Here is an 11,352-nt window from a genome sequence, read left to right as displayed (position 1 = left end):
AACTTAGATAAGATCTATTGTCAACTTATATCATACTTTATATCGATTTACAATAAACAAAATACCAACAGATCTAATGGCAATTTACACAGAAACAACAACATTAGAACGAAATCAAAATTATTATGAACATCTAATTTACTTACGATCCTTCATCTGTTTCCAACTTGACATAACACAATTTAGCCTTCTTCCGTTCAGGTTTGGGGCTTGAATCTTGATCATCAACATTGATCTTCGGGCTTGAGATGGGTCTTTTCAAATTCTCCATGGCAAATGTTAAAGTTTGTTCATCATCCATGACTTAAATCGAAAAAAATTACATATTAAATGCAGTAAAATAAGGGTAACTTTCGATTACAATAAAAATAACAGCTTGAAAATTAATATCAAACCAAGAAAAAAAACCTAAATGCGAATAAAAAACAAAAACAACTTAGAAAATGCACGAAATTAAGTAAAAATAACTTAAATTTTAAATACCTGCGTTAAATAAAGAAATTGAGCAAGATTTTTGATTAAGAAAAATAAACTCGACGTTGCTAAGGAGTAAGCAATAATAGTGAAAATGGAGAAACTGAGAAGAAGACAATGAGTTTGATATGAAATGGGAAAGTAAATGAAGATCAGTGAATATAGAAAGATTTTTTGGGATAATAATGATTAGTAATTAGGAAATTAAATTGGTACGCTTTACAATGAAACATTTATAATGATGGGGGTATAGTTTTCCATCTAATTAATTGTGGACATCGGATTAATGTTTTTCTTTTATATTAAAAAATGGTCTGATCCATTTAAGAAAATCTCATAAAAAGATTGTCCTTCATAAGAATTTGTGCATATTTTTGGATCAAGTAATTTTCAATTTCATTTCGACTGTTGGGTTCGGATCGCATTTTGAAAAGCTCTGCTTCGACCGTTCGACTCCTGGCCTTTCAATTAGGACCTCTGAAATAACATTTTCTTCTATAAACAGTAAACACCGAATAAAAAGATTAAACAAAACTCCTAGTAAAACGGTAACAGGAACAGCAGTGCAAGCGGGGAGTCCCTAATTATTATCCCAAAATTTAAACAACGAAAACATTTTGATAAAATCCCTGTCTGTCTTTCTCTCTCTCATCCCATTCTTTTTCTCTCCCTTTTCCTTCCTCCTCTCAGTCACTCCCTCCGCTGATTTCGTAACGGTCCACCGTCGCTTTTCGGCGGAGGTTTCCAATCGCCAGCTTTTCTTTCAACATTTTCCTTATTTTAATCATCGCCGAATATAATCTGCCAAAGGCACGTTCTCATTTTGTACTTTTTTCTTTGATTTAGTTTTTGTATTGATTTAATCTTTTTTGTATATTTGAATTTGGCTTCACTGATTTTTTTTTCTTTTTTGTATTTTTTGAATTCGGCTTCATTGATTTTTTTTTTTCATACATTTTTTCCATATTTTGACCTTTTTTTCGATATTTTGGAAACTCACGTTTTGAATCTTGATTTTTCCCTGGATTTTACATATATATGCATTGTTCAGTGATTTTTATTCATAGAGTTTATTAGCTTTCCTTGATCAGAAAATGCTTTGATGATTTTGTTGTCAATTATTTAAATTTTAACTTCGAATGATGTTGTATTATGTTTTTCTTTAATTCGATTTATTGCGATATTTTGTGTAAAATAGAATTCGTTCAATGCATACTGATGTTAATCAATACACCAGATATTTGATTTTTAGCTCACTCGCATCTATATATTATCAATGCAGCTTTCTGGTCTAATTCAGGTGTATTTCGAATCATCTAAATTATGCCGATTTCATTAAAATGTTTCAATTGATTTTTTAATGATTGTATAGTTTTTCCTAAATTGGAAGGTCTAGATAATTGTTGTTGCAGATGTTTTAATTTTTACATGTAAAAATACGCAATTTGTGCTTTTGGTTAATTTTCCTGCATTTGTTTTGTTGAATGTTTCAGCAAAACAAAATGATTGGGAGCTTTCTTACCAGAGGATTAGTGTAAGTTGCATGCTTAGACTCTTTTGTAATCTTGTGCTTTTCATTGCGAAGTGAATTTGAGGATTGCTGATGGTTTTACTGTTTTTAGGATGATTTTCGGATATGTATATCCGGCTTATGAGTGTTTTAAAACACTGGAGAGGAATAAACCAGACATTGAGCAGCTCCGCTTCTGGTGTCAATACTGGTACATAGGACTAACTAGAGCTGTTATATATTATGTTGGTCATTCTATTTTATTAGTGATAATCTCAATACTATTAAGCTAATTTCACTGCACTATGATTTGGAAACATCAAATGCACATAACCGTACCCTTGTATTAATTTACAAGTTGTTTTTGATCGACCTTTGACAGTGATATACATGAGTAAAGGGTGCTTATTATTTAATGAGCTATTTTACTATAAGCTATGATGATTCGGAATTAAACAAACGTATATCTTTAGCTCAATTGAGAATGAATAAATGACTTACCATTTGATATTTTTGGCATAAATCAGGATTTTAGTAGCTGTTATGACCGTCATGGAGAGGGTTAGTGATGCCTTCGTTTCATGGTTAGTGGTCTGGAATTGTTCTTTTGATTTTCTATGCTATGTTATCCCTTATCAGGGTTGTGATTTTTTTTAAAAACTTACTGCTTTACAGGGTTCCAATGTACAGTGAGGCTAAACTGGCCTTCATTATATACTTGTGGTATCCTAGGACAAAGGTATAGTTATTATGCATATAGCTTTTCTGGTTTGATGTCAAAAATTTTGAGTATCCTATTAATAGATTATTCTGTACTTATATGATGGACTTTTACTGTTTTAGGGAACAACATATGTTTATGATTCCTTCTTTAAACCATATGTTTCAAAACATGAGACTGAAATTGATCGCAACTTGCTTGAGTTAAGGACAAGGGCTGGGGATATGGCTTTCATGTATTGCCAGAAGGCAGCTAGCTACGGTCAGACAAGAATTTTTGAGGTTTTGCAGTATGTTGCAGCGCAATCTACCCCAAGACCTCGGCCCACACAGGTATTTTAACTTTAAAATTAGACTTGTAAATCCTTAGGGACAATGTCATAGGGACATGTTTCCATGTGCTATACATTCATTTGTATTTGGATAAATTGGAGTAATGGCTTGCTTATATGCAGAGAGTAAGACAGACAATAGGGTAGGAGTATAGGAACCATTTACAAGTAAATTGGAGTACTACTTAACAAAGTTCATAGTGACCAAATTATTTAAACCCTCTGTTTAAATGATTTATTGAAGCCATATCTATAGTACAGTGAGCTGTTAATATTCTTTATATTCAATAATGAGAATCTTTATAGATTCTTGATTGCATTTTGATATGGTTATATTAGTTTATTAGTATCAAAAGTTTTTAACTCGTTCTTATCTTTTTACTTCTTTGGGAGACATGAAATTGATTATTACCGGTCAATTAAACAAAATTATATTAATGCAGCGTCATTTTGTTAGTCGTCTAGGTGGTCTAGGTAGTATATGATGAGAATTGTTTAGGGCTTATAATTTTTTAAATATTCTCTGGTTTATGATGCTTTCTAAAAGGAAGAGATTTATGTAAATAAAATTTATGTGCTTTATAATTTAAGGCTTTGGTATCTCAAATTGTTGTGATTAAGGCTTTGATATTGTTACGATGTATAATCTTAGTAATATCTGTTTCTCTGAGTTTTAAAGTTGGTTATAAAATGTGCTTCCACTGTTGCTGTTCTAGAGTTGGGCTTGTATATTTTATTCCTTGTCGGCAGTCTCATTCTAGCTTACCTTGATCTTTTTCGTCTGCTTAACTGGCACTATTTTGAACTTGTTTCCAAAATAATATGCATGACTTGCAGCCACAACAGGCTACAAGAACCCGGCAACCTCCTAGTAACCCACCTGCATCAGCTACTGCTGCTGCTGCTGTCACTGCAGCAGCTGCTGCCACTGCAGCTTCTGCTGCCACTGCTGTTGCTCCTGCTGCCGCTCTAGTCCAACCAGCTACGAAAGTGCAATCTACTACACAGGTGCATGATGAACAGCCTCTCTCTCCTACTTCAAGCACATCTTCCAGTCGAGAACTAGAGACGGAAGAGGAGCTTAGTTCTAGCAAAGACATATCTTCTACTCCTGCTCCTCCTTCACCGGCTCAAATGAATCCAAAAAAGTCTCTGTCATTGCCTCATGGACCCGAGAGCTCTAGCCAATCAGTAACAAACAATGCAGAAGCCAAGCAGATCATAAAAGTTCCCTCCAAAGCTGAAAAATCACCAGCAAAGGGTCCACCATCTCCAGAAGAGACCGTTATGGAAGAAACTATTCGGGTCACCAGAGGGAGATTGAGGAAGACCAGGTCTACTGTAACTAAATAAAGCAACTTTTCCCACAGTTCATTTCTCCTCATTTTAAATGTGAGTAATGTAGCTGTAGGTTGGATATGCACTGTGTATTGGTTTGATCTGAAAGTTATAAAGATGGAAAAACTGTGGGGGGTTGATGTGTGTATATTTGTTACTTGCCTTTTTTCTAAAGGAAAATTCAATTCGTTGCTTTATTTGTTATTGATCCCATTATGGAAGGTATAGCGATAAGGTTACCATTTATCTGGCGTTACGATCAATTTGTTACATTAAAGTCACCTAAAAGGTTACAAGTTGATAAAAGTTGACCATTTTTTTTTTCTTTTGAAGTCGGATGTATATCAAAGAAAGAAAAACAAAAATACTGAAATAGATGAAAATGCAGCTTGCCAACATAAAAAATCACTAAAGTAGTTGACCATTTCTTATTTATCCATTGATGGTTTACTTCTGTGATTATGTCCATATTGATGATTCTTTGGAGTTGAAAAACTTTTTGACAATGCATAAATTATGTGATGATAATATCTGAAAATGATAATTTATCACCTAGCTTCTAACAACTTACTATCTATTTAAAGAAATTAAAATGCTATAACTTTTGTTATTTATACTTGATCTTAAAAGCTATAATAGTTTTATTTTGCCAAAAAAATATTTTTTGATCCGTCTCATTGCAAAGATTATTGATATCAAAATTTTAATAGTTTTTTTATTATACATAATTAGAGATATTAATAATTGAATTAGTACATTGGATTGCGTGAAAAAACAAACGTTGCAAGTAAATTAAAATGGAGAAAGTATATAAACTTTTTTTTAATCTTATCCTCAATATAGCTTCATAATTTCACCCTTTTCTTAGAACAATAACAATTGTATACATCATACATGTTGATGTAGCTAAACTTAGAGGGTCGAGAGAGTACCTTTATTTCCTCCAATTCGTCATTTTGTACAATTTACTAATTTTGACTATTTTTGACATTCTAAATTAGTATTACAAATTTTTGACATCCTCCATCTCCGTAATTGCTTCCTCAAAATCAGCCAAGTTGTATGCTTTGACACATCTCCAAAACAGTAATTTCAACTCTTGTCCTTTGAACGACTTGTTCCAATTTGCGTAGATGTGCCTAGCACAGTGCCTATGTTCTGCTTTTGGAAGCTCCAGCTGGACTGCCCTCAAAATGCTCTGTACAGGATGTAAGTGAATTATGCAAAATCAGCATTTTCATGTGTAGGTACAATGCAGATGCAGATGCATAATCCTGAATTGCAGATGCAGGAGAATGCAGCATGTTTATCATGTACAATGCAGAATACAGAATGTTCTGATATGGGGTTCACATCACAGAATGTTCATACTTTTGCTCGTTATCATGATATTACTATGCAGCTAAATCCAGCACAGTATACGAAAAACGAAATAGCTAAATCAGTAAGGAAGGGTGTATACCTGGTGTTCATCTGATATTAATATCCAGTCTTTACCATTATCATGAGGCACACACTTCTTCAATTCAGAAATGAACCATTGCCATGATTCATTGTTTTCACCCTCAACAACAGCCCACGCCAATGGATACATTTGCTCGTTAGGGTCTCTCCCAACTGCACTTAATAGCATTCCTCCCAAGAATGTTTTAAGAAAAAAACCATCAATGCACAATATTTTCTTGCACCCATCAACCCAACCATCTTTAATCCCTTCAAAGCAAACAAAAAGTCTCTGAAATGTGGGTGGATTTGTGCTTGGATCGGTAACAACAACGAAGTGGCTATTAGGGTTACTTCGTTCTAAAACCCCAACATAGCTCATGAGCTTCTGATAATGTTGTTTCATGGATCCATGTAACCTCCTATGTGCAGCATACTTAATCTTGTACGCAAAGCCCCTACTAATGATAATTCGAAATTGTTTCCTAACAATATCAACTAGTTCTGCAGAAGGAATGTGTGGCCTTGACTTGAATAAATCAAGTAACTGATCTGCACACCAAGAAGCTTTGAATTGTCGATTAGAATCCATGTTTCTTTGACAAGTGTGATCACCATTAACTTTCTTGACAATAAAGGAAGCTCTTTTTTTATCCCAACTGGCGTAAAGCTTAAAGGGACAACCATCAACACACCTTACACCAAGCTTATTCAATTTAGACTTGTCACTCAAATAAAATTTTACATTCCTTCCCTGATGAATTGCATATTTCCTTACCGCCTCCTTAAATTCAACTGGGGTGCTAAAAACTTGCCCAACAATCCATTTGAACCTCCTAAAATCGGTAGTAGCATCCTCATATTCATCATTACTATGTTCATACTCAGATAAACCCTGTGTGTTACTACACTCACCCAATTTCAAAACAGAATCACCCACTTGCTCTACTTCTTCGAATGACAATGAGAAATCTTGACTATCCACAAGCTCCTCCGAAATTTCATCCTCATCTTCATCCTCATACGATAGCTCATAATCAGAATCATCATCCTCAGATGCATCTTCATCACTTACCTCAGCACTAATACCAAAATGTGGCTCATCTTCAGAAAAATCATATTCAAGAGGTACGGAACTTTCACTAAGGGCTTGTTTTGCCTTAGATGCTCTCTTAGGAGTCAACTTTTTCCTATTCCCAAAAGTGGACAAAACTTCACTACCTTTAGTACCACTTTTTGATATTTCTAGAACCAACATCTCATTATCCTTATCATTAACTATATACACAGATAATGCTCTATTTTCAACAGCTATTTCAGTCATTTTCCCAACACGAATATCATCGGTAACTCTCTTTAACCCTTCCAAAAAGCTAACAGCATTAGGTAATTGATACCAAAGACAAAACTCATGTTTTACCCCAAGATCCTTCTTTACAATTCCTTCTAACTCAAAAAATGACATCTTATCTAGGTCTATGAAGATGGTTTTACATATACCATACACATACTCAAAGCCCACAACTCCTTTTTCTAATACCCCATCATACCAAAACTTCAAAGTAATTGATTCATTCGAATTAGCCTAAAAACAAGCAAAAAAACACTAAATTACATCCATTTTCAAAGGCATAAACGTTTTTAATCAACATCAAACAATAATCATGTATGGATTAACAAAATAGATACAAAAATCCATCCATTTTCGAGTAAATGGACAAAAAATTTCATTCATTTTCGCCTAAATGGATACAAGCCCTAATTTTTGGTATTAAAACAAAATTTAGGAATTTATATTGCAATTGAGAAGAATTAACTTACCATGAATGAGAAGAAGATGATTGAAGAACAAGCCCTAATTTTCGCTGCGTGAGGAAGATGAATGTGGAATGCTATGCGTGAGGAAGATGAGCTCTGTTTCGTTACTAAGGTTCATCAGTTGCTGAGGTTCTGTTTGTTTACTAAATTTCATCAGCAAAAAAAAAGGATTTTAAAGGAAATATGCAAGTTTACCGGTAACAGGTAAACTGGTATGCCAGCGGGAAATATGTATCAAAGTTCGTATTATTCATGGTTAATTGAAAGTTCGTATTATTGTAGGAAAATCAGTGAAAGTTCGTATTATTCAGGGTAATTTTTCCTAAATTATAAAACAAAGGATCTATGAGCATTATCTAAGTATATACTTATTCTTTCTTCATTAGAGTTCCTACCAATGAGCTTATTAACAATTCTGGGAGGTATAATCACATGCATAAAGTGATCACAGATTGATGTATGATATAGTTTCATTTACCAATAAGTTGAATATTCCATATAATATAAATTATATAAAAATGTAAGTTTTTTATTTAAAATCGTCTTATTAAAAGATAATTTCTCCAAAAATAGTCTGTTAGGTGATTGTAGATGGATTGTTAATGTATTGTAATATGAGTTTTCTTTCCTTGGGTCTCAGGGAGCATATTATAACAGTGTCATACATTAAAGAAAAATTGAACTTAATCCAATAAGATCAATAACAAGTATCTTTGGCAGATCTAGTTTCATGTCCATAGAATAATAATTTTTTTATTCAAGTCATAATTGAAAGGATATCATCATATGAACGGTCCACAAATAGAATGTAAAGGTAAATAATAATAGTAGTTATTTAAAAATTAATAATCACCTTTATGTGTTCTTATTTTATATGACGGATTTTAAAATTTTATTTTATTTTATTTTATTTTATTTATTTTATTTATTTTAATATTATGTATTTAGAATATTCTTGTCTAAAAATGTAAAATTTTTGTATCTTTGTAATAGGGTATTACTAGATGTCGCCACCTTTTTTATTTTATCGTCACCTTTTTCATTTTATCGCCAACCTATACATAATGAATTTCTAAGATTGCCCCTGCATATTTTCGAACTCAAAAACTATAACATTTCTCTAAAACTCTCTAAAAACACTACGTTAACTTAAACAAGCTAAAAGTGTACATTGAACAACAATGGCGAACCAAAACGAGCATGATAACGATTCGGTAAGTAATTAATCGATTCGAAATTTTTCAAAAAAAAAAAAAATTTCCAGAACCCCAGTCGCACAAAATGTGCGACCAGACCCCTAAGTCTGGTCGCACATTTTGTGCGACAGGGGGGTTTTTATTTTTTTTTAATTTTTTTTGAAAAATTAATTCTTTTTATTTATTATAACTATTTTAGAAGTTATTATTATTTATTAAATATTATAGTAAATTATTTTATTTTATTATATATTTATATATATTTTTGTGTTTACTTAAATTATTTATTTATGTTATTTTAATTTATTTTATTTTTTATATGTATTTTATTTAGTAAAATTTTTTATTTCATATTTTTGTATTGATATTGTTAATATATTGAAATTTGAATTATTAAACTAATTGATATTGTTAATATATTAAATAGTTTAATCTTTTAATTATTATGAATAAATTTATATTTGCAGGACATTGAAAACTTAGGGGATAATGTAGATTACTCTGATAGATTTGTTACCGATAGGAAATTTGATTCTGTAGATGATTTACATGCTTGGGCTGATGAAATAGCACTAAGAATTGGTTTTCAATTTACACGTGCTTCATATAAACAAAAGAAAGGACGTTTTAGAGTGAGTTTGTACTTAAGATGTCATCGCTATGGTAATATAAAGGGTGATTTGCATAACTTAGACAATGCTGCCCTACCTGGTTCTAAAAGTATGGCTTGTGGGTGTAAATTTATGATTTTAGGAAGCAATCGTAAGCCAGGGGAAAGACCTTGGACGGTAAGAGTGTTTCCTGGTGAAAAAGGAAAACATAACCACCCGTTCTTGGTGTACAAGGATGGTCAAATAAGAGTAAATAGGATGACTGTCGATATTAGGCAGCACATACGAGATCTCAATGCAACTGGCATGCAACCAGCGTTTATAATGACTTCAATTAGAAGGAATTTTCCTGTTTTTTTGCTAGTATGAATCAAATTTATAATGTAAGACAATCAATAAGGAGAAAAGAGATGGATGGTAGGATTCCTCTTCAACACTGTCTATATATGGCCACAGAGCATAATTATGTAGTTTGGACAGACTTGGATAGTGAGGGGCAGTTGAGTAGATTATTGATTGCAAATCCAACATCTATGCAAATGATATGTTCGTGGCCCCATGTTGTGTTGATAGACACAACGTACAAAACTAATAAGCAAAAGTGGCCCCTTTGCGAAATAATTGGAATGACGCCAACCAATCACAACTTCTTGGCTGCGTTCTGCTTGATGCGAGATGAGGCGGCTGTGTCTTATTCTTGGGTGTTGGAGAGGTTGAGGGACATTTACGGCAGAGTTCAGACGCCTAACGTAATCGTAACGGATCGAGAAGAAGGTTTGTCTGCAGCTATTTGTGTTGTCTTTCCAGGTAAACAGGTTTTAATGATTAATCATTGTCGATCTATATACTATGTATATATCTCAATTAATTTTAAATTTCTGTTTAATGCAGATGTATGACATTTATTATGCGTATGGCATATTGGCATTGACGTGGAGAACATGGTCGACAAATTGTGCGGCGGCAAGAGAAATCAACAGGGCAGATATTCAGGCAAACAAAATGGAATCCCTTGGTTAACAATTTGACGATTCCTGAATTTGAAAACAGGTGGGAAGGGATTGTGTCTACTTGGTCGATTAGGAACAGGAGGGTCGTGCGATATTTGGCTGGAACATTGATCTCTTAGTTAACAACTAAACGTGGACGAACGACTATTTGCACTTGGGTAACCAGACTACCAGTAGAGTTGAAAGTCAACACCCTTCCTTCAAGTACTACATGGGTAGCGGTAATAGCTCATTTGATACCCTCTTTAAAAAGGCACACGCACAGATAACGAATCAGCAATCAAGGATAAGACAAGCTCTGCAGGAATCTATGAACTCGATTTCAAGGACGTCGCGACTTAATTTTTTGAGACCGTTGTATCGTTATGTTTCCATATTTGCCTTGGAACAATTGATGATGGAGCACAAGCGGATGTTAAACTTGGGGAGTTATGTCTTTGACAAATGCGATTGTGTACTTCAAAGAACCCACGGATTACCCTGCGCGTGTTACTGTTACTTGTCAATCAGGTCTCATGGTTCGTTGTACCTGGACGATATACATCCATTTTGGAAAATGTTAAAGTACTTAGAGGTAAAAGAAGACGCCAACGAAGAAGTACGACACGCAAACGCCGATGATAAAGAGTACTTTCAATCGTTGGTGTTAGAAGTTTACAAAGCCGACCCCGCGGTTGTACAACGCATGTCTCAGGTACTTGAACATGAACTACACCCTGATGATACCGATATACCTGAGCCACAAACAAGTCCACCGAGGAAGGGAAGACCAACGACAAGCAGAACCTTCAGGAGAAACAAAAGTGCGTTCGAATACAGTAGATCATCCTCAAGGAGTCCCGGATCCAGATCTTCATCACGCGGGAGATCTAGTGGTAGATCTAGCAACTGATCAAACCA

At 33.8% G+C, this 11,352-nt stretch overlaps 1 protein-coding gene across 1 annotated transcript; it reads left to right on the top strand.

Annotated features, from left to right (window-relative positions):
- Positions 1-829: 829 nt before the first annotated feature.
- On the top strand, positions 830-4,692 carry LOC130798093 (HVA22-like protein i). Its single transcript, XM_057660958.1, has 7 exons — positions 830-1,284; positions 1,968-2,008; positions 2,097-2,195; positions 2,512-2,568; positions 2,660-2,723; positions 2,828-3,037; positions 3,874-4,692. The coding sequence occupies exons 2-7, from the start codon at positions 1,977-1,979 to the stop codon at positions 4,387-4,389; spliced, it is 978 nt and encodes a 325-aa protein (XP_057516941.1). The 5' UTR covers positions 830-1,284; positions 1,968-1,976; the 3' UTR covers positions 4,390-4,692.
- Positions 4,693-11,352: the final 6,660 nt, after the last annotated feature.

Source organism: Amaranthus tricolor, chromosome 13, assembly GCF_026212465.1.
Source record: "Amaranthus tricolor cultivar Red isolate AtriRed21 chromosome 13, ASM2621246v1, whole genome shotgun sequence".
Lineage (NCBI taxonomy): Eukaryota > Viridiplantae > Streptophyta > Magnoliopsida > Caryophyllales > Amaranthaceae > Amaranthus > Amaranthus tricolor.
This window is presented reverse-complemented; position numbering and strand designations above follow the sequence as displayed.

Excerpts from the sequence above, each read along its gene's own strand:
- LOC130798093 (XM_057660958.1), top strand. The coding sequence starts at position 1,977 with ATGATTGGGAGCTTTCTTACCAGAGGATTAGT. Across the intron at positions 2,196-2,511 it reads CGCTTCTGGTGTCAATACTG|GATTTTAGTAGCTGTTATGA; the intron begins GTACATAGGACT and ends GGCATAAATCAG. Across the intron at positions 2,724-2,827 it reads TGTGGTATCCTAGGACAAAG|GGAACAACATATGTTTATGA; the intron begins GTATAGTTATTA and ends TTACTGTTTTAG.